Source organism: Schistocerca gregaria, chromosome 1 (assembly GCF_023897955.1).
Source record: "Schistocerca gregaria isolate iqSchGreg1 chromosome 1, iqSchGreg1.2, whole genome shotgun sequence".
NCBI lineage: Eukaryota > Metazoa > Arthropoda > Insecta > Orthoptera > Acrididae > Schistocerca > Schistocerca gregaria.
Window position 1 is genome coordinate 114,090,520 of NC_064920.1, and position 26,756 is coordinate 114,117,275.

At 38.6% G+C, this 26,756-nt stretch overlaps 1 protein-coding gene across 5 annotated transcripts in view; it reads left to right on the top strand.

The window, feature by feature from the left end:
* The window catches only part of LOC126334712 (microtubule-associated protein futsch-like), an 802,673-nt gene extending 798,189 nt beyond the window's left edge, over positions 1 to 4,484 (top strand). For 4 of the 5 annotated variants that reach the window (XM_049997227.1, XM_049997256.1, XM_049997236.1 and 1 more), the window contains 3 exons: positions 2,139 to 2,268; positions 2,879 to 3,030; positions 3,430 to 4,484. In XM_049997227.1, the coding sequence (XP_049853184.1) occupies positions 2,139 to 2,268; positions 2,879 to 3,030; positions 3,430 to 3,553 (406 nt within the window). In that variant the 3' untranslated portion in view covers positions 3,554 to 4,484. Of the gene's footprint in view, positions 1 to 2,138; positions 2,269 to 2,878; positions 3,031 to 3,429 lie in introns of those variants that run through there. The other variant, XM_049997264.1, reaches the window with a different exon arrangement.
* Positions 4,485 to 26,756: the final 22,272 nt, after the last annotated feature.

The window sequence follows — 26,756 nt, forward strand, 5'->3', positions numbered from 1 at the left end:
TTTTATTGTGAGAGTATTGTTGTTGTTATTGTGAGAGTATTGTTGTTGCGCCTATTTGTGACTCAGCATCTCCACTATACAGGGTGTTACAAAAAGGTACGGCCAAACTTTCAGTAAATGTTCCTCTCACACACATAAAGAAAAGATGTTATGTGAACATGTGTCCGGAAACGCTTAATTTCCATGTTAGAGCTCATTTTAGTTTCGTCAGTATGTTCTTCCACCTACACTCAATGGAGCACGTTATCATGATTTCATACGTGATACTCTACCTGCACTGCTCGAACATGTGCCTTTACAAGTACGACACAACATGTGGTTCATTCATGATGGAGCTCCTGCACATTTCAGTCGAAGTGTTTGTGCGCTACTCAACAACAGATTCGGTGACCGATGGATTGGTAGAGGCGGACCAATTCCATGGCCTCCACGCTCTCCCGACCTCAACCCTCTCGACTTTCATTTATGGGGGCATTTGAAAGCTCTTGTCTATACAACACCAGTACCAAATATAGAGACTCTTTGTGCTCATATTGTGGACGGCTGTGATACAATACGCCATTCTCCAGGGCTGCATCAGTGCATCAGGGATTCCATGCGTTGGAGGGTGGGTGCATGTATCCTCGCTAATGGAGGACATTTTGAACATTTCCTGTAACAAAGTGTTTGAAGTCATGCTGGTACGTTCTGTTGCTGTGTGTTTCCATTCCATGATTAATGTGATTTGAAGAGAAGTAATAAATTGAGCTCTAACATGGAATGTAAGCGTTTCCGGACACATGTCCACATAACATATTTTCTTTCTTTGTGTGTGAGGAATGTTTCCTGAAAGTTTGGACGTACCTTTTTGTAACACCCTGTATAGTGAGTAGCAACTTTACTTTTCATAATATTGTTACATTCCATCCTGGATTTTCCATTGTTTGATATATCTTGAATTTGCTTTGCGTAGTTCCGTTTCATTTCAGGGAAAACTGGAACAGACTATTTTTAAGGAGAAGCAAGAACAGGACAATTATTTTCTAACTTGCAAATGCTTTGTTCCATATATAGCAATGGTTAACTGGGAAGGAAAGTACCAGTGCCCCACCACCAGATCTCCTCATAGCCTAAGACAGATATTGAGTTATTCATAGGTGGAATATAATTTGGTGTAGTCAGTCAAATGGAGGCTACATCTACTATGTTTCTGAATCGTTTTTACTATCCTTTGCACATAAATCACAACTGTTCCAGACTATCACTTGAAAATTTTAGTGCCAGAAATCAAGTTTGTCACAATGAACTTGGCCTATATTTACTGTTACAGTTGCCATATTGTGACCTACATAACCTATATTAAACACATGATTAAGGGATGTTGGTAGTAATCTATCTCTTTTCAAAAACAGTTTGGGCTTTGAAGATGTACAATGTACAGAGAAACATATCTTGACTTTTACAGTAAATGGTCACACAACTTGTGTAGCTAACAGCATACAAGCAATGTCAAATATACCGCATTGTATCACAATTAGGGAGCATAAGATTTTTTTCCTCTTCTGGTGCAAACAAATTTTTGATAGCTCAACAGCAACTTAAGTTTGAATGTGGGCTTACATGAAGATAGTTAAAGTAATTCTTAAAATCATTTCTTTCTACTAACATAAGTGATCTTTTTCTTTGAAACTGGTCTTGTATCTCATAAATAAGGAAATTAAGACTGATGCAATTCATATCATTTTCCTAGCTTCTATGTACTACTTCTAAGTTTTTAACATGCATTGAAAATTGAGATTTAAGTTCTTCAGATAATGAATAATGTACCTTTCAAATTATATGATTCAGCTTTTATACAATGACAAACTGTAAATGCTTAAAATGTATGTATCAAATCACTGTAGTCAATGGTACTTGTAAAGCACTGGCATGTAGGTTTATAACATCAGTTACATTTTACTGTACTCAAAGTTTCAAGCCTAGATCTTATCCTTAACTAACGTTGTAATTTCTGTGCCAGTTCTGTTGAGAAGCAACGGTGGCCTTATTAATTATGGTGAAAAAATTATCATGCTTCTTTATGCTTTCTTTTGCTTGTACCCATCCTCTCTAACTAACCGAGGGCAGTTCTTGACATTATATCTGTGCGTCCCCTGCAGCTCCCCTAAGACCCCTGGGGGCACTGCAGCCCCCATTTTTAAATTCACGGATCCTAAGCTGTGTCGGAGCGCTTCAGCGGTCAAGGACAGACTTCTGTTCTGGTGTCAGAGCAAGACCAAGGAGTACAAGGTACAAAAGCAACACTATGCACTTGCATGGTCTGAATTATTGCGCTTGTTGTTAGTGACAGCACTTGAACCCCTTACTTGACTGGGTGCATTGTGGTGGTCATTTGTCTTACCTGTTGTGTGCTTTATTAACACTTGTGTGTCAAATTTTGTAAAGATATAAACAGTTTGGTGTGTTGCACTATCATGATAGATTATTTATGTTACAAATTGTATCTGTGTTATGCCTGTAGTAATGTGAACATTTTTAGCACTCGTATATATCATGGCCTGTGAGTGATGTGTATATAACATTTGTGGTTTGTTTGGTCTTGTGAGTGTCTTTAATGAAATTCATGCACACATATGTGAGTTAAGTAGTGGTTCTTCAGGCTATGTATTTTTTCTCTTCTACAATGGAAACAAATAATTGTTTTACATGTATGTTCATAATATAATTTAGTGTGGCATTTGTTAATGGTCTTGCATCTACAAGCATTGTTAAATCAGCTGCTATTGCTGAAGCATCATTGGTAAATGTAGTGATTGTAGGATATAAAAGCAAAAATAGTTCAATTTGATAATTACCTTGACTAAAAACTTTATCAAAATTTTCTTACTTTTTGTTATAGAACATTCAAATAGACAACTTTTCAACAAGCTGGAGCAATGGGCTAGCATTCTGTGCCCTCATCCATCATTTCCTTCCTGATGCCTTTGACTACGATTCATTACGTCCTGAAGAGCGGCGAAAAAACTTCGAACTTGCTTTCACAGTGGCTGAGTAAGTTCTAGTTTTATTTTTTAAATGATTGATTGAAGATGGAACTATTGGGGAAGCCATATGTCATTTAATTTTATAACTGGAAAAATATTATTCTGAAATGACTGATTGATCATTGCCATTTATGTAAAGTAATATATAATCCTAGTGTATCTACCTGTCAATCTTTTGTTAACTATAACATTTCAAGAACTGTGATAAAATATTATGTTTGCACTTGAATTATAATCAATTTCTAAAGGAAACTGACATGTTTAACTGTTCTTCACCAGCTATGTACACATGTGTATTCTATTAGTATACTGAATTTTGAACATCTTTTTTTCAAAATCTGTTGTGTTGTCATCAATTTTATGTTCTCAACAGATGAACTAACAACAGACTGTTTCTCTTTTTCAGTGAAAAAGCAGGCATTGCACCATTGCTTGATGTTGAGGACATGGTAATGATGCGTAAGCCTGATTGGAAATGTGTATTTACATATGTTCAGTCTGTTTACCGCCGCTTCAAGGATGAAGACTGAAAACCTTAGTTTATGAGTAGAATCAATGTTCCTATCAAAAGCTCTGTTTGTTTTCTAATATTTTAAAATGTGTTTTAAGAGTGTTATAATGTTTTAAGTTCCATTAAAAAGAAGTATTCTGTCTGTACATTGTTGTAAAGTAGGTGTTTAATTAATGGATATTGTCTTTGTTATGACTGACTTTCTGTTATAGCAATTTTTGATGTTGTACCACTGCACTTGCACAAACTCTATATTTTATAAGATATTTCTGACTATTTAAAAAATAATAGATCATGTTTGTTGCAAAAGAAACAATGGTACAAATCTATGTTAAACATAGAAGCAAATGATGGATGAGATTAATAATGTTGTTAAGATTTTTTTACGCTAGCCATGAGCTCCAGTAAGTTAAGTATAATCACCAAATATCATAGTTCTTTTGTACTTAACTCATTTACAGTTTTATACATTTTATATAAAAATATTAATAGTTGCCAGTACCACATAATTACAAAATTTACTATTTTATGTTTGTTTGTTTTTTTCATATTCTACTAAAAAGCTTCAACAGAAGCAGACAAGGGAAAATATTTCCACATATATTTAAGCATTTGGTGCTTCTAAAATGTACTTTCTTGGTGCTACATTTTACACCCAGCCTTTGCAGGTAGATAAGACATATGATCTAACACAGCAGTAATTAGCTGGGGCATAATTTGCAGTGGATGCAATTAACATTTTTTATTTCTAATTTAAAACTATAACATCATCACTGTACAAGTCTGGCAATAAAGTTGTGTTTTCAGATTTTTATTTTCAGCCAAACAAATTGGTGTAGTTATGTCTTTCGATTGTTAATTTTGTATCTGAATTTTAGGGCTTACTAATGAATAAGATGAAATGAAGCTTTTTATTAAAAAAATAAACAGGTTCAACTGTTTGAAAGTAATGTCGCTGTTTCTTTTATCTAACCTTCACATCCTGTGAACAAAATACCACAACACACAATGCAAGTAAAGAAATGGTCATAATGAGGTGGAAGAACTGCAACTAGGGCAAGAAAGGTAGGTACTGGACACAGATCTTTAGTCATCTATCATCCATTCACTTATTTATTAATCTTTGCACCTAACTTTCTTGTTTCACAAATCCATTCAACTTTTTCTGCATATTTCTTTCAAGCCTCTGTCAAAACCACAAGTAGAACTGTTACCATTGTTAATTTGTGAATCACCACTGGTGCCACATTCTTTGCCTTGCAGTAGGTGTGTCATTCCAAACATGTGACCAAGTGTGATTTGTATCAGTTTTAAATCAAACTTTTCTGCACTATTCTGCTTTTGTAAGTAGACTCTCTTACCTGCATCAAGCTGTAATGCCCCATGGGCCTGAGGTGACAGTTTTGTGTAGCTACACAATCTTCCAAATAAGACAAAAATCAGTTTTGTGTTCAAAACAGATAAAGCATAATTTATAAATATTGTCACTTTTACAAAATTACTAATTGGGTTTTCAAAAGTAAAACACTGTTGAAATAGTCTGTTTTAGAACTATCAATACTAGATTAGAAATTACTACAGTTTCAGTTGAAAAAGTGAACTTAATACCGATATCGTTGTAATTAATATAACTATGAAAAGAGACTATACATCCTCTAATGAGAATTTTTTCACAATTAGTTTGGGCAGAAGCAGAATTATGATATCTTAAATGGTTCATGAAATCACCCTGTATACGCGTCACATCTGATGACGATGTTTGGTTTGGGGGCACTCAGTAGCACAGTTATTGGTGCCCATACAAATTCTCAGTCTCTTCACTGTCCAGTGTCACCATTTTCCTGAATGATGATGAAATATGAGGATTACAGAAACACCCAGTCCTCAGGCCAAGAAAATTCTCAACCCAACAGGTAATCGAACCTGGGACCCCATGATCAAGAGGCAGCAATGCTAATGACTAGACCATGAGTTGCAGACACATCTGATATAATACTGAAGTCAAAACACTTGTGGGATTCTTAGGTCAGTTGCTTGTGTGTTCAAAACATTAAAAGAAGTTATCAGGAACCAACACATTCCAAATAACAATATACAAATGATATTAATATTATATTTCTAACTCCAAGAAATTTCAACATTATATCTTATACTGTAGCAGTATTAACAGTAGTTATTACAGTGCAGATAAATCTGAAGTCAGGAATGTCTTATATATGATGAGAGAAGGATAACTGAAAGCTAGGCTTTCACCAACAATTTCTGTACCACCAACACTACTATGAAAGTGTCATACATAATTGTCAACCTTCCACTTTGCATTGATCGCTGTTATTGAGTTAAGATGATGACAAACATTTTATGTTAAAAGTTCAAGATGGCAATAAATAAAAACAATTCAAAAATTTTATTTCAGTTTTTCAACGAAAACAATACAGGATTTAAGGTACTGTAGTGGGTTGTGGTTTTGTGGCACTAGATATCGAGTGTCAGTGACAGAGGGGAGCAAAGGCCATTATTTTGTAAGGAACGGCGAGAGGTAAAGCAACACGTTTGGGTGATGGACTGGGTTCTTTACTTGGCTCAGTGGGTGAGGTGTGACTGAAACATTGGTGGTTCTACTATTAGTCATTTATTGACATGTAAGACCCATTAAAGAAACAGAGTAATATAGTGTGTTTTAACTCACTCAATTCCTCATGGCAGTGGTGTGGTGGATTCCAATGATCGTTAATAAGATGATGGCTCGTGTTGTAGTGATCACCAGGCGGCATATTCTTCCATTTAGTACCATGCCCGTGACCCTCTGCAGCCGTTGTGCAATCTTCTCCTTATGAATTCGCTCATTACTTTATTAACAAGCAGCTACGGCATGGTGTGGAGTGCTCCGTCCTGGAATCGAACCAGCAACCCTCAGGTTTGGCATCTCCTGGTGGAGTTCATCAACCTTTAGGTTTACAGGTGACCCTTTTGGTTACCTGTGAACCTCACCAGCCACCTGGGTAAGTACCACACAAACTTCTTTCTGCTAACATCTGGGATGGAACCTTATGCACTGACCTATTGGTGCGGTACTGACATCTTCTGTCGAGCAGCGTTGCAGCAAAGTATGACGTCCACCAACTAAACATCAGTTCGTCTGTCCAGGCAATGTTTCTTTTCTTCTTCTTTCTTTCCTCGAAAGACTGTCTCATGCCCGTTTGTTGGAGGTATTTATTTGGTGTTCTCACCAATGTCATGAAGTTTCTAGGGCAGTGACTGACTCTTTGGTCATTGATCTATGCTTCTCATGCTGGGCAGAAATGTGACCAATGTCGACACATGTGCCAGCTTTCCTTGTTTTATCTCTATGCTGGTGAGGTCAGACATTACCTTGTCATCCTCCGTATCACCAGATATGTCACGCATGTGAGTTCAGTACGCTGACAGCATCTGGAGCATTGACTGCTGTTGTGTGAACTGCACTGGTCGTTGTTCTCCTTGGAAGCATTTCCTGTCTGCTCAGTCATTGATTTTTCAAACTGCTGACTACTGCTGCGCAAACTCCACTGGTCATCGGCCTCCTTGTTCAATTGCTGCCATTTCTGAATATTGCGTGCACAGTCATTTATCTGTCAAGACTGCTGCTGTGCAAACTCTGCTGGTCATTCACCCCTTGTTCGAATGCTGCCACTTACAAATTTTGAGGCTTAATGTGTCAAAGTCTCTAAAATGTTCACTTAACCTATAACAAGTTTTTACATATTTTTATGCCAGATTTCTGCTTTGAACAACCATAAATAACATAATTATTATACACAACCATAAATAACACATATTTATCATACACCCTACATTCCTTCCCCATCTGGAAAAAATCATCCTCGAATTTTCTCCTATGTTCATCTACAAATGACTAACAAACAAGAAACAAAAATGAAGTGGAAATCTCAGTACGTCAGGAAAATTATATAATACATTCGTGCTGTAATAGCTTGAAATACATCAGCATTAAAAGGCTTCTGAAAGTAATGTTAGAATAATGATCAGTAACAATACAATGAAGTAGCAAGCTAGCAGTGGCACCATGGTCGAAACAGTGTGCAATGATATCGTTTGGTTGGTTAACTGCGTAAAGTCAGTGTTCGCCTACTTGCTCGAAAAAATATGGTGTAGAGTTAGTATGTCGCACAGGCAATTTGAGGCTTTGTTTTTCTCAAAAAATAGCTGTGATTCACAATTATCGGTGTTCACATGAGTGACACGTGATGGGCATATGGTAAACTGCTCATGTACGCAATGACTTAATTCCGCAGCTGTCATTACTGCAGTAGTACTCCATATTTTGGAGATTAGGAATACTTGACTTGTTTGAAACTGTACAAGTTTGTTAAGTTGGCCTCATTTCACTGGGAAGGAGTGCACTGTATAACAGTCATAGACATCTGTTTTGCCAGTCACCGAGAAGAAAATATGAATTTGTAATTTTATGTCATTTATGTGCACTAGTACTGCAGCAGGTGCTCCTTATCTGGAGGGAAGATTAACTGTAGCGTCTCCAGTAACTTATGGATCCGCATCAATATGAGTACAGGGTTTGTTGGCAATAGTAAAATTGGTGGTAAATATCCATGTACTCCATAGTGGATGGCTTCCTGGAGATCCTTTGCTGTTAGCCGTGCATCCACTAGCTGATCTGTGAGTAATCAAAGTAACCTAACTGCTGAGCTCTTCTTATCACCTATATCTAGTCTGGTTTGCATTATCTTTAAATCAGTATCAGGGACACTGTGGTAGCTTGGAGATACTTGTTTAGTTCTTGTATAACATTCCTAATGGCCTTGATGTTATTGAGTATTGCTTGTTCTAAGTCATTTAACCTCGAGATGTGCCAGGCAATAGTGGCCTTGTTGAGACCTGCTGTAACTGTAATGTCCTGTAATGCACTATTTAACTGTGTGATATTGACGTCATCTGCTGTGCTGAAAATGGTTTTCAATAATTTACCCCTGTGTTCATCCACCCTCGTTTAAATCATTCGACTGTATGTGGCATTAATCCATCTATTTTATGCAATTGGCCTCGTAACTGGCCATATGAGTACTGCAAAGTTTTATATTCGTAAGGTCTATTTTCTTGCTGCTGAGTTTAAGGTGCAAAATTCTAGCTTTAACCTCCTGTGTTCATTACATGTCTGCTATACATTATGTTACAGTACTACTGTCCACTGATGATTAGTTAGTACCACTGTGTCCTGTCTAACAAAAATGACATCACTCCTCAACGGGTGTACCTGTAATCCATAGCTCATATTATTCATACCTGCAAACAAGAAAAGTAGGGCTGCAACAATGTAGGACACCACTGTGGTAGAAGGCAATACCTGTCATATGAAAAGTAGTATCGTTATACACATCTTACACAATTGCAATTTTGCGGCAACAGAATAATTATTTTGCACTTTGTATGACCCAGACACCCTTTTCAGTACATTCTACTGAATGACTTAATACTGTTTTAAGCACATGGTGTCTAATCATATGTTGGTACTTCCTATTATTTAACATCCAGGATTCCCCTTCACCTAGTTTGCTAATTCCTTTTTCTGCACCTGATTGCCTGTTAGTACATTATCACTAGAATCTGTAGTTGTTGCTGTTATGGTCTTCAGTTCTGAGACTGGTTTGATGCAGCTCTCCATGCTTCTCTATCCTGTGCAAGCTTCTTCATCTCCCAGAAACTACCGCAACCTACATCCTTCTGAATCTGCTTAGTGTATTCATCTCTTGGTCTCCCTCTATGATTTTTACCCTCCACGCTGCCCTCCAATACTAAATTGATGATCCCTTGATGCCTCAGAACATGTCCTACCAACCAATCCCTTCTTCTAGTCAAGTTGTGCTTCAAACTTCTCTTCTCCCCAATCCTATTCAATACTTCTTCATTAGTTATGTGATCTACCCATCTAATCTTCAGCATTCTTCTGTAGCACCACATTTCAAAAGCTTCTATTCTCTTCTTGTCCAAACTATTTATCTTCCACGTTTCACTTCCATACATGGCTACACTCCACACAAATACTTTCAGAAATAACTTCCTGGCACTTAAATCTATACTCAATGTTAACAAATTTCTCTTCTTCAGAAACACTTTACTTGCCATTGCCATTCTACATTTTATATTCTCTCTACTTCGACCATCATCAGTTATTTTGCTCCCCAAATAGCAAAACTCCTTTACTACTTTAAGTGTCTCACTTCCTAATTTAATTCCCTCAGCATCACCCGACTTAATTCGACTACATTCCATTATCCTTGTTTTGCTTTTGTTGATGGTCATCTTATATCCTCCTTTCAAGACACTATCCATTCTGTTCAACTGCTCTTCCAAGTCCTTTGCTGTCTCTGACAGAATTACTATGTCATCTGCGAACCTCAAAGTTCTTATTTCTTCTCCATGGATTTTAATACCTACTCCGATTTTTTCTTTTGTTTCCTTCACTGCTTGCTCAATATACAGATTGAATAACATCGGGGAGAGACTACAACCCTGTCTCACTCCCTTCCCAACCACTGCTTCCCTTTCATCTCTCTCTACTCTTATAACTGCCATCTGCTTTCTGCACAAATTGTAAATAGCCTTTCGCTCCCTCTATTTTACCCCTGCCACCTTCAGAATTTGAAAGAGAGTATGCCAGTCAACATTGTCAAAAGCTTTCTCTAAGTCTACAAATGTGAGAAACACAGGTTTGCCCTTCCTTAACCTAGTTTCTAAGATAAGTCGTAGGGTCAGTATTGCCTCACGTGTTCCAACATTTCTACGGAATCCAAACTGATCTTACCTGAGGTCAGCTTCTACTAGTTTTTCCATTCATCTGTAAAGAATTCGCATTAGTCTTTTGCAGCTGTGACTTATTAATCTGTAGTATGCCAAGCTTATTTACATTTGCATTAGAATGGTAGATTTTGTACTGTGTATGCGTAATTGACTGTGCACTGCCAAAGGTTATATGGAGCCAAGTGTGTGTTCTCCTTCGGTGGACCACCCATCTTCTGTTTCTGGAGTCCAGCACATTTCGGAACAGTACTTGCTACCATTAGTGGCATTACATCTGTTACCCTCAAAACGTTTCAACCAGCTTGCATGAACAATAAATATTTTTGTGGGTAACTGTAACTTGATGTTAACAGGTGATATGATTTCGACAACTTGGTAAGGACCCAGGTAATTTGTCACAGATTTTTTCATCCTTCCTTGAGCAACATAGGGAGTGGATAGAAAAACCCATTGTCCAATTTTGAAATCCAGATTCTTAGCGTGTATGTTGCTTAATTTCTCTTGCCGTTCTAATGCTCTTGTTATTTGCTTTCTGTACCTTTTTCCATATGTCCTTAATGATTTCCTAACTGCTTCTCCATTCTTTCTTTCTTTGGGCTTAGTAACATCAAATGGTGATGGTATCTTTTTTCCATAAATAACTACATAAGTCGACATGCCCATTCCTTCTACATCTACGTCTACATCCATACTCCATAAGCCACCTGACGGCGTGTGGTGGAGGGTACCTTGAGTACCTCTATCGATTCTCCCTTCTATTCCAGTCCCGTATTGTTTGTGGAAAGAAGGACTGTTGTTATGCCTCTGCGTGGGCTCTAATCTCTCTGATTTTATCCTCATGGTCTCTTCGCGAGATATACGTAGGAGGGAGCAATATACTGCTTGACTCGTCAGTGAAGGTATGTTCTCGAAACTTCATCAAAAGCCCGTACCAAGCTATTGAGCATCTCTCCTGCAGAGTCTTCCACTGGAGTTTATCTCTCATCTCCGTAACGCTTTCGTGATTACTAAATGATCCTGTAATGAAGCGTGCTGCTCTCCGTTGGATCTTCTCTATCTCTTCTATCAATCCTATCAGGTACGAATCCCACACTGGTGAGCAGTAATCAAGCAGTGGACGAACAAGTGTACTGTAACCTACTTCCTTTGTTTTCGGATTGCATTTCCTTAGGATTCTTCTGATGAATCTCAGTCTGGCATCTGCTTTACTGACGATCAACTTTATATGATCATTACATTTTGAATCACTCCTAATGCGTACTCCCAGATAATTTATGGAATTAACTGCTTCCAGTTTCTGACCTGCTATATTGTAGTTAAATGATAAGGGATCTTTCTTTCTCTGTATCCGCAGCATATTACACTTGTCTACATTGAGATTCAATTGCCATTCCCTGCACCATACGTCAATTCGCTCCAGATCCTCCAGCATTTCAGTACAATTTACCATTGTTACACCCTCTCGATATACCACAGCATCATGTGCAAAAAGCCTCAGTGAACTTCCGATGTTATCCACAAGGTCATTTATGTATATTGTGAATAGCAACGGTCCTACGACACTCCCCTGCAGCACACCTGAAATCACTCTTACTTCGGAAGACTTCTCTCCATTGAGAATGACATGCTACGTTCTATTATCTAGAAACTCTTCAATCCAATCACACAATTGGTCTGATATTCCATATGCTCTTACTTTGTTCATTAAACGACTGTGGGGAACTGTATTGAACGCCTTGAGAAAGTCAAGAAACATGGCATCTACCTGGGAACCCATGTCTATGGCCCCCTGAGTCTTGTGGACGAATAATGCGAGCTGGGTTTCACACAGTTGTCTTTTTCAAAACCCATACTGATTCCTACATAGTAGATTTCTAGTCTCCAGAAAAGTGTTCTAGTGTTCTAAGCACCTGACTGATTTGATTTGATTTGATTTTATCAGGGAAGCAAAAACAGTGTTGGTCAAGTCCACTGCTGCCCACACCAAAACAGAGTTTATTGTGTGGTATCATTCCCTGTGTCTCTAGTAAAGCCAACCAATGCCCTTGAACAGTGCAAGGAGATCCTTTACCAGTGCTTTGCTAGACACAGTTTCTAAAGGTCTGGTTGATCTGAATGTTCTGTGTCTTTCAATCTCCAATGACTTGCATTTGATGATCAAATGTGATTCAGTTTCCTCGCCCACACCACACATGCTGCATTTGGGATCTTCTATTATCCTCATCGAACTACTTACACAGAATTGAATAATGATATCCCAGTTGTTGTTTTGGTTTTTGATAAAATAATTAAGCATCTTTCCTATAGTGTGGTGGACCCTTTTTGTCAGTTCATTTGCCCGTGGTTGTGACAGGGTGGTGTCTAATTTATGTACTTTCAGCAAGCAGCAAAGTTGTTTCATGAGGTTGGACATGAAGTTACTACCTTAAATGGTTACAAGTGCTTCTGGTACACCAAATTTTAAAATCCAACTATTGACCACAGCCTGCACAATGATGTTTACCTGGTGATCAGGGAGACTTACCATAGAAGTCATCTATAATCATTAGTATGTACCTATTTCCAGTTTGTGTTTTATTAAAGGGGCAATAAATGTCCAATCCTATTATCTTTCTAATGGTATACATTGACAGCAATAGTCTGCTCACTGAGTGCATGTTATGTAATTGAACATGTATTGTGCTATATTATGCTTTCTTGTCTCCCACCAGAAAGGTTCAGCAATGCATCATTAAGTAGTTCTTTGATCACCTTGATCTGAAAGAATGTATCATGGGCGTCTTGTATGACTTCCTGTCAGAGGTGTTTGGGAACCATGATTCTTGGTTGAAATCTAGTTGTTTGACACAGGACCCTATCCTGTAGGCAAAAGTGCTGTTGTGTCACACATCTTTTTCAATTAGCATCTGAAGACTGTGTTTTTTGCCATTCTTCTGCGTCACAACATACTGCTTCTAATACCCCTATCTTTCTACTAAGACAACTTGCATTGGAATGTTTCTCCGTGGTATATGAATGACTTCAAAGTCCACTTTGGAGAGGCATAGGGACCAACACATCAAACGACTTGATGAGTCCTTAAGTCCAAGTAACCACTTGAGAGCACCATGATTATCTTAAATTTATTCCCATACAGCTAGCACGTGAAATATTTTGGACCATGGATGACACTCAGTAACTCCTTTTCTATTGTGGAGTAATTTTTCTGCCATATTTAATTTTCTGGATGTCTAAACTGTTGGATGTTCTACACTGTTAATGTTTTGACCCAAAACTGTTCTGATAGCATGTACAGAAATACTCCAGGACAGGATGAATTCTGGATAGATTAATACAGGAGTATGTGTTAATTTGTATTTCAATGTTTCAATAACTGCACGAGAGGTCATACATGGTTCTGCATGGTCTTTCACAAATTTTCGATAATAATTTGATAGTCCTAGATATTGCTATCCCCCCCCCCCCCCCAATGAACCAAGGGCCTTGCCTTTGGTGGGGAAGCTTGCGTGCCTCATTGATACAGATTGCTGTACCGTAGGTGCAACCACAATGGAGGGGTATCTGTTGAGAGGCCAGACAAACGTGTGGTTCCTGAAGAGGGGCAGCAGCCTTTTCAGTAGCTGCAGGGGCAACAGTCTGGATGATTGGCTGATCTGGCCTTGTAACACTAACCAAAACGGCCTTGCTGTGCTGGTACTGTGAACGGCTGAAAGCAAGGGGAAACTACAGTCGTAATTTTTCCCGAGGGCATGCAGCTTTACTGTATGGTTAAATGATAATGGCATCCTCTTGGGTAAAATATTCTGGAGGTAAAATAGTCCCCCATTCGGATCTCTGAGCGGGGTCTCCTCAGGAGGACGTTGTTATCAGTAGAAACAAAACTGGAATTCTACGAACTGGAGCCTGGAGTGTCAGATCCCTTAATCGGGCAGGTAGGTTAGAAAATTTTAAAAGGGAAATGGATAGGTTAAAGTTAGATATAGTGGGAATTTGTGAAGTTTGGTGGCAGGAGGAACAAGACTTCTGGTCAGGTGAATACAGGGTTATAATTACAAAATCAAATAGGGTTAATGTAAGAGTAGGTTTAATAATGAATAGGAAAATAGGGATACGGGTAAGCTACTACGAACAGGATAGTGAACGCATTATTGTGGCCAAGATAGATACGAAGCCCACACCTACCACAGTAGTACAAGTTTATATGCCAACTAGCTCAGCAGATGACAAAGAGATTGATGAAATGTATCATGAGATAAAAGAAATTATTCAGATAGTGAAGGGAGATGAAAATTTAATAGTCATGGGTGACTGGAACTCAATAGCAGGAAAAGGAGGAGAAAGAAATGTAGTAGGTGAATATGGAATGGGAGGAAGGAATGAAAGAGGAAGCCACCTGGTAGAATTTTGCACAGAGCATAACTTAATCATAGGTAACACTTGGTTCAAGAATCATAAAAGGAGGTTGTATACATGGAAGAAGCCTGGAGATACTGGAAGGTCTTAGATAGATTATATAATGGTAAGACAGAGATTAAGAAAACAGGTTTTAAATTTAAGACATTTCCAGGAGCAGATGTGGATGCTTGACCACAATATATTGGGTATGAACTGGAGATTAAAACTGAAGAAACTACAAAAAGTTGGGAATTTAAGGAGATGGCACCTGTATAAACTGAAAGAACCAGAGGTTGTAGAGAGCTTCAGGGAGAGCATTAGGGAATGATTGACTAGAATGGGGGAAAGAAATCCAGTAGAAGACGAATGGGTAACTTTGAGAGATGAAATAACAAAGGTAGCAGAGGATCAAGTAGGTAAAAAGATGAGGGCTAATAGAAATCATTGGGTAACAGAAAAGGAGATGATGAAAGGAGAAAATATAAAAATGCAGTAAATGAAGTGGGCAAAAAGAAATACAAACGTCTCAAAAATGAGATTGACAAGAAGTGCAAAATGACTAAGCAGGGATGGCTAGAGGACAAATGTAAGGATGAAGAGGTGCATGTCACTAGAGGTAAGATAGATACTGCCTACAGGAAAATTAAAGAAACCTTTGGAGAAAGGAGAACCACTTGCATGAATATCAAGAGCTCAAATGGAAACCCAGTTCTAAGCAAAGAAGGGAAAGCAGAAAGGTGGAAGGAGTATATAGAGGATCTATACAAAGGCAATGTCCTTGAGGACAATGTTATAGAAATGGAAGAGAGTGCAGATGAAGATGAAATAGGAGATATGAGACAGCGTGAGCAGTGTGACAGAGCACTGAAAGACCTAAGTTGAAACAAGGCCCCGGGAGTAGACAACATTCCATTAGAACTACTGACAGCCTTGGGAGAGCCAGTCCTGTCAAAACTCTACCATCTGGTGAGCAAGATGTATGAGACAGGTAAAATACCCTCAGACTTCAAGAAGAATATAATCATTCCAGTCCCAAAGAAAGCAGGTGTTGACAGATGTAAAAATTATCAAACTATCAGTTTAATAAGCCACAGCTGCAAAATACTAACACGAATTCCTTACAGACGAATGGAAAAACTGGTAGAAGACAACCTCACGGAACATCAGTTTGGATTCCGTAGCAATGTTGGAACATATGAGGCAATACTGACCCTATGGCTTAGCTTACAAAATAGATTAAGGAAAGGCAAACCTACATTTCTCGCACTTGTAGACTTAGAGAAAGCTTTTAACAATGTTGACTGGAATTCTCTCTTTCAAATTCTGAAAGTGGCAAGGGTAAAATATAGGGAGTGAAAGGCTATCTACAATTTGCACAGAAACCAGATGGCAGTTATAAGAGTCAAGGGGGATGAAAGGGAGCATTGGTTAGCAAGGGAGTGAGACAGGGTTGTAGCCTATTGCTCATGATATTCAGCCTGTATATTGAGTATCACTAAAGAAAACAAAAGAAAAATTCGGAGTAGGAATTAAAATCCATGGAGAAGAAATAAATACTTTGAGGTTCGGCGATGACACTGTAATTCTGTCAGAGACAGCAAAGGACATGGAAGAGAAGCTGAAATGAATGGACAGTGTCTTAAAAGGAGGATGTAAGATGAAGGATAATGGACTGTAGTTGAATTAAATTGGGTGATGCTGTGGGTCAAAGTAGAGAGGATATAAAATGTAGACTGACTGACAATGGCAAGAAAGCGTTTCTGAAGAAGAGAAATTTGTTAACATCGAGTATAGATTTAAATGTCAGGAAGTCATTTCTGAAAGTATTTGTATGTAGTGTAGCCATGTATGGAAGTGAAACATGGACGATCAATAGTTTAGACAAGAAGAAAATAGAAGCTTTCGAAATGTGGTGCTACAGAAGAATGCTGAAGATAAAATGGGTAGATCAGATAACTAATGAGGAGGTATTGAATAGAATTGGAGAGAAGGGAAATGTGTGCCGCATCTTGACTAGAATAAGGGATTGGTTGGTAAGGCATATTCTGAGTCATCAAGGGATCACCAATTTAGTACTGGAGGGCAGCGTGGAGGGTAAAAATCATAGAGGGAGACCAAGAGATGAATACACTAAACAGATTCAGAAGGATGTAGGTTTCAGTAAGTACTGGGAGATGAAGAAGCTTGCACAGGATAGAGCAGCATGGAGAGCTGTATCAAACCAGTCTCTGGACTGAAGACCACACAACAACAGATATTGCTGTACTTCCTTGACAGATTTTGGTGGTGGAAAATCTTTAACTGTGGTCATTAGCTATGAATCAGTTTTGATTCTGTGTTCAGTGATAACATGGCCTAAATTAATACTTCATTTAATGGAAAGTGACACTTTTCCAAATTTAATGTTAATTTAACATCCCTGAGATGCTGGAAAACTTCCTGTAATGAATCACATGCTCCTTGATGTCTTTTCAAAATATGATTATGACATTGAGGTATATCATTTATTGTCGAAGTTTTAAGTCATGTAACACACAATCTAGCAATCTTTGGAATGTTGCAGGACCACCTTTTAATTTGACAGTGACCTGAAATATTGTAGAAAGCAGTTTTCTACCTGTCCTTTGGTGCAACTTCTATTTGGTGGTACCCACTCCTCAAGTCAATTGTGGAGAAATATTTACTGTTGCTGAGATGGTCAATGGTATGTATGATATTTGGTAATGGATACATGTCCGATATTTTTTTGATATTTAAATGCCTGTAATCACAACAGAATCTATAATGATTTGCACCATCAGCAGATTTCTTTGGCACCATTACATGTGCTCTGTATAATGAATCGGTATGTTCTATTATACCGTCCTTTAATTGCTGATCTATGAGTTCATCAAGTAATGGTTGTAATTGGTGAGGAACTCTGTATGGTCTCCTATAAATTGGAGTGTTTTCTCTTGTTGGAATCTTGTGTTGTGTGATGTTTGTTGCTGGTAATGACCCCTGTGAATTAAACAGATCCTGAAACTGGTCCAACACTGCTTCTATCATATCTCATTCATTATTTTCTTGCACAATTCAGTTTTGTAGGCAGCTGGTTTGTCGCTGTTGTCTATGTCTGACCAATCAAATTCATCTCCCTCTAAGGTGCTTATGTTAGCTACTAACATTCCCTTTTGTAACTCCTTGTCTTCTGTCCCAAAATTATTTATATGTACTTGTATCGTCTATACTCCATCAATTGTTATGACATTAACTATACTCCTGTGAACAAAACAATGTACTATGTCTAATTCATCATTTTCCTCTAATGTTCCACTACGCATAGTGTGTTTGCATTAATGTCCATCCATAGCAGCATTCCTGTACCAAATGGTATTTTATCCTGCAAATCTACCTTCAAGGACATTTCTCGCAGTTCAGTTGATTCCTCTTTCAGGAGAGAGGGGTCTTGTGGCAAAGCGTCCTTAGCAGCTGTGTCAGCTAATTGAAACAATGACCTGCTAAGCTCCACTGTTTGCTGCATGAGGTTGATTATGGAGTGATATTTATTCAGAAAATCTAACCCTGGGGTAATATCATATTTGTTGATTACCCTTGATACGACTTCCACAATCTCCTGGAATCTTACAGTGGAAGGTCAGTGACATACAGCTTATGGAATGTATGTCACCTCTGCCTATACCAATTAACTTATATCTTGGTGGGTCATATCTCCTGACCTCTCTGCACTGTTTACTTATGACTAGAGACTGGATTATATGCATTTGCATGTTGCATATTTGGCTCCTTTTCCCCAGTTATTGCATATTTTAACTAAAAACTAGTGACAATGCATATTTTCACTCTATGTTTACAATATTTTAGAAATTCTGAGGGGCGATCTCTAGCTTGATCTAGTTTTGATGTCTCACAGATTGACCGTGATCCAGAACTGCATGCAATCACTAACTGAGAGGCCACTTCCTAGCAAATTCATTACAGAAGAGGAACAAGAACAGACAGACACAGTCAATGCTCCTGTGCTTGTATCCCCAGTTAATCCCCTCCACTGTCATACTATATGCATTGGCAACAATTAAATTAAACTACGCAAGCCTTTAGTCACACATCCATTGTTTCAGATTAGCTTTCTACTTACTTGTACACAGTTGAACATGTTTACAACGTGTAGTATGTAACATGTTGTGTGCCATAGTGCCAGAAAAAAGAAACATCCTTTCATCGATAGCTGACCATCCTGGAACAATTAAATATGACAGAATTGTTTTATACTGTCAAGTTTGCGGGAAAAATGTTTTGTGAAAACAAAAAGTTTCAAATAGACCAGCATGTCAGGACAAGACTTCATATCACAGAAATGCAGAAGAAAGGACCATGACAACTTCTGACAGCAGCAAGTTGCAGTAGCAGGGATTTGTCCAAGGGCAACCAAAAAAGTCAATTTAACATGGATCTATGTAAATCATTCATTGCAAGCAATATTCTTCTTCACAAACTTACAAATACTGTCCTCAAAGGATTCCTGCTCATATATTGCTTGAATCAAAATATACCAGATGAATCAACAATGCATAAAACTTACATACCGACAATTTACGTAAATGTTCTGGAAGAAATACACAATCAAGAATCAAGAATTTTATTCACCACAGATCATTTTACAATGATATTGGCTTTGTCATGCAGGATATACTAGTACATACAGAATAATAACATAAACTAGAGTCAGTAAATTATAGAATATATTTTATGCATGGCTTTGTATAATTTTTTGCATTTCAGAAATGACCTATGAATGTTCACACTCTGTTCTGTCCCTTGGTTAGCAGCTTGTTTATACATCTGCTACAGCATACACATGATTCCTGTAATTTCTGCTAGCTCTTCTGTAAACCAGTTCAGACTTTTCTTTTTAATTTCATTTAGATATCTATTTTTTAATTGCTGTGCATGAATACCATGAATCTGTGTACTTTTTAAAGAAGTTATCAAAGGTAATTTCAGCTTCCCTTTTTTCAAGTCCCAATCTGCACTTCCTAATCTATCAACAAGCATATTTAAATAAAATAGAAAGAAACTTCCACATGGGAAAAATATATTAAAAAATATATTAAAAACAAAGATTCCAAGACTTACCAAGTGGAAAAGCACCGGTAGACAAACACAATAAAATAACAAACAAATACACACACAAAATTTCTAGCTTTCGCAACCAGCAGTTGCTTCTTCAGGCAAGAGGGAAGGAGAGCAAAAGATGAAAGGATGTGGGTTTTAAGGGAGAGGGTAAGGAGTCATTCCAATCCCGGGAGCGGAAAGACTTACCTTAGGGGGAAAAAAGGATAGGTATATACTCGCGCGCACACACACACACACACACACATATCCATCCATACATGTACAGACACAAGCAGACATATTTATGCAGCATATTTATGTACTCTTCCTTTTGTCCACATACCATTGCTACTGTAGGTTCTTCAATTTTAACTGGCTGCCACTTATTGAGTGTAAGGAGTAGTGGTTCATGATCTGCAAGTCCACTTCCTGCAAGTCTGACTGTAAAATCTTCCCTATGGATATTCACAAATATTGTCTATGCAGGCATTCTTATGTGTGGCATGGTGATTTGTACAATAGAGGTCTAATGACCTTAGCATATGCAAAAATGTCCTAGCAACTGGCCTCTGTGTGTTTGCCATTTCTATGTTGAAATCACCACAGATAGCAATTCTTATCTTACTCTTCCATATCTTTTTAACTATTAATTCACATTTTTCAGTAAACAAATTTACATCACCATCTGGTGACCTATATAGACCAACTACCACTATATTTTCATTCATTAGTTTTACACAACTAAACTCCCCATCTAGTTCTGAGGAGTAAATAGATACCTCAATTCTGGAAAACTTTATTCCTTCTTTGACAAAAATTCCAGTCCCACCATTCTTTCTCTGTTTTCTACAAATCATGTCTCCCACAACATACCCTTGGGGAACAAATATATTTACTTGTTCTTGGGTTAATCAGTGCTCAGATACACATATAACATCAACATGCTTGGTGTTAGAAAAATGGTTCAAATGACTCTGAGCACTATGGGACTTAACATCTGAGGTCATCAGTCCCCTAGAACTTACAACTACTTAAACCTAACTAACCTAAGGATATCACACACATCCATGCCCGAGGCAGGATTCGAACCTGCGACCGAAGTGGTCGCCCGGTTCCAGACTGAAACGCCTTGTACCACTTGGCCACACCAGCCAGCTTGGTGTTACATGTATGTTCTAATTGTAAAATCTTATTTCTAATACAACATATGTTAACTTGTAGAAAAGTATGTAGTTTGTCTCTGCCTGTATTCCTCTGAGAGCAATTTGAGTCTATATTTGAAGTTGTAGGTTCTGTTAATGTCTTTAATCTTGATGCACTGTGATCATCTGTGTTATGATAGTCGCATACCTGTTCATCCACTTGAGAACTCACTTTGTTAACTGCTTTCTTCTGTAACACCACTGCTGATCCCACCAAAAATCCTGTTCCCTTGGTTGGTTTTTTTTTTTTTTTTTTGGGGGGGGGGGGGGGGGGGGGGGTTGACTGCTGTATTTAACTTGCTGGTATTCTCACTCCTTGAGCTTGAGTTGCTATTCTTCTGTTTGCACATAGGTCTCTCTTCTTATATGGTGTCTTCTCTCCTAGGACATCATTTGCTGCTTCTTCTAACTTTTGCCCTGATCTCTTGGGTCTGTTTATTTCTTCAGTAATTGTACTCTCCAGACATACAGAATTCACTTTTAAGGATACTGTTGTTATTTGTGGTGGAGTTATGTCAGTAACAATTCTCACTGATTCTTTATCTGAGACTGCAGTATCGTTCCATTTAAGTTCTATTGTTGTTTTGTACACTTCCCTGTTTGTTTCCACTGATTCATAAATCCTTGTGGCAATTAGTTCTTTACCAGTTGTTCTTAGGTGTTGTCCATGTGCTGTATATAGCTCCCTGTTACTAGGAGTATTAATAAAACAAGTGTTATGAGAGCCTTTCACTAGTTTTTTTTTGTTTTTTGTTTTTTTGAGGATTGAATTTTTTGGTTCACACAAGACCATTCAGGCAGGTTATGCCTGTGTGGTACACCAGCTACAATCACATTTGTATTTTCTAATGCTGACAAGGCATTATGTAGTGAACGAATTGCCAAGTTGGCTTCATTCTTTGCTACGTCATTAGCCCCTGACCAAATAATTGCAAAATCTTCATTTGTCAGCTTATGCAGATCATGGCATTTTTTTAAAATATTACACTATTGGGGCACCTGGTATCACCTTCCCTTCAACATCATATTTATTTGAAGGTAAGTTTAAAATGTTTCTTGCACAGTCTCTGCCATGGCTATCAGAGCCAATGAATATTTTGGGTCTCCTACTCACTAACTGACTCTCAGGAGTAAAGGTTTGCATTTTCATTGCTGCACCCTTAGATTGCTTTCCTTTTTGAAATGTGTTCTGTGTTGGGGTATGCATGCTGTGTACAGTGAATTGCACTTTCTGTTGGACAGCTCAAATCAGTAGTTTTTACACATTTCTTTCTTGGCTGATTCTCACTTCTGTAGTTTGTTTGTTAGTACACATATACACTCCTGGAAATGGAAAAAAGAACACATTGACACCGGTGTGTCAGACCCACCATACTTGCTCCGGACACTGCGAGAGGGCTGTACAAGCAATGATCACACGCACGGCACAGCGGACACACCAGGAACCGCGGTGTTGGCCGTTGAATGGCGCTAGCTGCGAGGCATTTGTGCACCGCCGCCGTCAGTGTCAGCCAGTTTGCCGTGGCATACGGAGCTCCATCGCAGTCCTTAACACTGGTAGCAGCCCGCGACAGCATGGACGTGAACCGTATGTGCAGTTGACGGACTTTGAGCAAGGGCGTATAGTGGGCATGCGGGAGGCCGGGTGGACGTACCGCCGAATTGCTCAACACGTGGGGGGCGAGGTCTACACAGTACATCGATGTTGTTGCCAGTGGTCGGCGGCAGGTGCACGTGCCCGTCGACCTAGGACCACACCGCAGCGACGCACGGATGCACGCCAAGACCGTAGGATCCTACGCAGTGCCGTAGGGGACCGCACCGCCACTTCCCAGCAAATTAGGGACACTGTTGCTCCTGGGGTATCGGCGAGGACCATTCGCAACCATCTCCATGAAGCTGGGCTACGGTCCTGCACACCATTAGGCCATCTTCCGCTCACGCCCCAACATCGTGCAACCCGCCTCCAGTGATGTCGCCACAGGCGTGAATGGATGGACGAATAGAGACGTGTCATCTTCAGCGATAAGAGTCACTTCTGCCTTGGTGCCAATGATGGTCGTATGCGTTTTTGGCGCCGTGCAGGTGAGCGCCACAATCAGGACTGCATACGACCGAGGCACACAGGGCCAACACCCGGCATCATGGTGTGGGGAGCGATCTCCTACACTGGCCGTACACCTCTGGTGATCGTCGAGGGGACACTGAATAGTGCACAGTACATCCAAACCATCATCGAACCTATCGTTCTACCATTCCTAGACCGGCAAGGGAACTTGCTGTTCCAACAGGACAATGCACGTCCGCATGTATCCCGTGCCACCCAACGTGCTCTAGAAGGTGTAAGTCAATTACCCTGGCCAGCAAGATCTCCGGATCTGTCCCCCATTGAGCATGTTTGGGACTGGATGAAGCGTCGTCTCACGCGGTCTGCACTCCAGCACGAACGCTGGTCCAACTGAGGCGCCAGGTGGAAATGGCATGACAAGCCGTTCCACAGGACTACATCCAGCATCTCTACGATCGTCTCCATTGGAGAATAGCAGCCTGCATTGCTGCGAAAGGTGGATATACACTGTACTAGTGCCGACATTGTGCATGCTCTGTTGCCTGTGTCTATGTGCCTGTGGTTCTGTCAGTGTGATCATGTGATGTAATGTATCTGAGCCCAGGAATGTGTCAATAAAGTTTCCCCTTCCTGGGACAATGAATTCACAGTGTTCTTATTTCAATTTCCAGGAGTGTATATCATGAAAACTCAAATGTAATTAATATTTTTTACACTTGCTCTACACAAATAAAAAGATTACATGCATGTATAATTTGTAGTTATTTTATTCTCTGCAAAATCCTGTTTATGGCTAAAAAAATAAAATTACAAAATCAGTCAGTCAGCAGAAAAGGTATCTTGCTTTGGTTCATGGGACATGTGTGCCCCACTTCCTGTTGTGAAAAAATGGAGAACTTAAAAGATATTTTGGTGGTGAAAATATAATAATGGGACTGAAAAGAAACTGTTATCACCTTAATATTTTAAAAATCTGTAAGAAATGTATTTTATCCATGAAAGGGTTAAATTTCAGCCTACTCTTCAACGTAGGTGAATTGTGACCTGAGTCTATCTGCTCCTGGATATGCTGTATTACCCAGTATCTGATTTTGGAATCTCTGTCTGACCATGATGCAATCCATCTGGAATCTTCCAAGTATACAGCCTCCTTTTGTACTTACTGAACAGTGTGTTCACTATTACTAACTGATAATTAATGCAGTACTCAATTAGTCTTTCACCTCTTTCAGTCCTATGACTAAGCCCATATTTCCACATAACCCTTTCTTTTCCCTCCCCTACAATCGCATTCCAATACCCTATGACTATTAGATTTTGCTCTCCCTTTATATACTGAATTACTCATTCAATATCCTCTTATATTTCCTCTGTCTTTTCATACTCTGTTAGTGACATCAGCAAGCACGCGATGACTCAGAATGTACATGAAAAACCAAAAATACTATATAATACTATACTATACTAAATACTATAAATACTATATAATATGACACTTGAGAAACATGTAGAGAAAGGAAGACCTACACACAAATCATCTTCCATAAGTTCAGTGTCAGGGACTGCAAAAACTGATAATAGGCATAGATGATGAGCAAAGAGTGCTATTTGGAGAGAAAAGGGTATGGTTTCATTTAGGAAAAGTGAAAAATGGCACAACAACTGAAAATATAATAAGATTTCTCAAGAAAATATGTCCAGGTTACAACAGCTTTCTAGTAGAGAAACTAGAAATAACAGCTTCAAAATTGGTGTCTACTTCCATCTAAAAGATAAGCTAATGGACACTGCCATATGGCCCAAGAATGTTGTAATAGGCCATTTTTTATTCCAGATATCAACCAATGGCCCAGTAAAATAGACTCATTCAGTACAAAAACAGTCGCTGCATTTCCAGCTTTTTACTCTATTTGTTGCATTTACACATGAGTAATGGAATTTACTCTTACACTTTGCACAACTCACACCTTTTCTTGCTGTTTTGTTGCAGGAACATGGTTTATTTCAAGCTTCCTCACTTATTTAAAAAATAGTATCCAAATTTTCTGAACTGGTTGTGGCCATTGTGCTCTAGTTAGTTACAAAATACAATATGTCACTGTTCTTTCAACAGATCACTGTATTTTTAGTTACACACAGAGAACAATTACTAATCCACATGTACACACCGTAATATGTTTAGCTTAAGCTCATGAAACTATCAAAATAACTTATTTTATCCACATCATTATCAGTACACAGCCATTCTAAAGACACTAGACTAAGGATCTCAAGGACAGCATTACCTGGATTTCAGATGACAAAACTATAGACACTTGTGGCTGTTACATTGCAAATTTAATTGTTGGTGCTTTAAAAGAAGCAACCTGCACATAACTTGAAAAAGTAAATCATTCTAATATCACCAGATTTGTGAATGATGGTATCAGAAAAATATTTCCAGAATCTTCTGCAGATGAAAGGGTGTTTGTGTTTATTTCAGATGCTGCTCCCTACATCATCAAAGCAGGAAAAGCCTTCCAAGTATTTTATCCCAATTTGATTCATGTGATCTGCTTTGCTCATGGAGTACATCGCCTTGCTGAACAAGTAGTTTCCACATTTGTGAATGTAAATAAACTGATTTCATCCACAAAGAGAGAGTTTCTAAAGGCTCCTGCTTGCATCAAGACCTACAAAACAAAAACTACCAAATGTACCTTTACCTCCTGAGCCAGTGGTAACGCGCTGGGATATGTGGGACAAAGCTGCGCTGTTCTACAATGAACATTTTGAGGCCATTAGAGGGGTAGTAAACAATTTCGATAGTGCAGAGGCTTTGGCAGTTTGCCAGTGCAAGAAAGCTTTTAATGATTCCGGTAGTAAAAAAGACATTGCTGTGTTTAGCACTCATTTTTCCCATATACCTGCAAGAATTAAACAGCCTGAAACTCAAGGTTTGGCTTTGAATGAATCTACTCAGTTAATGAAAAAAATTATTCTAGAGAGCTCCTCATTGTCAGAGGTATTCCCAAGAAAACATAAAGAAAAGTCTGATAATATTTTACACAGTAACCCAGGCTTTGAACCCTTGTGCCTTGATAGTTTTATTAATGCAATAGGTGAACTTTTACCAGAAACAGTAAGTGCCCCATAGCACCCAAATTCAAATTCTGGCCAGTTACCTCAGTTGATGTAGAATGCTTATAAAATATTTTAAGTGATCAAAGACACAACCTTACTACCAAACATTTAGAACAGTACTTGCTCATTTTTGTTTACAATAGTAGAAAAATGTAATATAAATTATAAATGTTGCTGTGGTGCAATAGTATTAATTAAAAATTAATGCTGTTCAAAAAAATTCATGATATTATGTATTTTTAAATAAAATATTACAGTGGTTTTGAGTATGCCCCTCAGCTTGCAATATATCTTGAAGTTGGTCCTGTACATATAGTTGTTTCGCTGCAACTCACTGCATCACATCCGCTTGTTACTGACAACAATAGCAAAGAAGGAACAATTCTTAAAACATGATGTGTGTCCCAATTTCAGAAATTTTTAGGATATAATCCCAGAAATGCCCCCTTCCTCACCTCTGCCAGAAAGTATTCAGAAAATTATATCAGTGTTCTAAATGTACC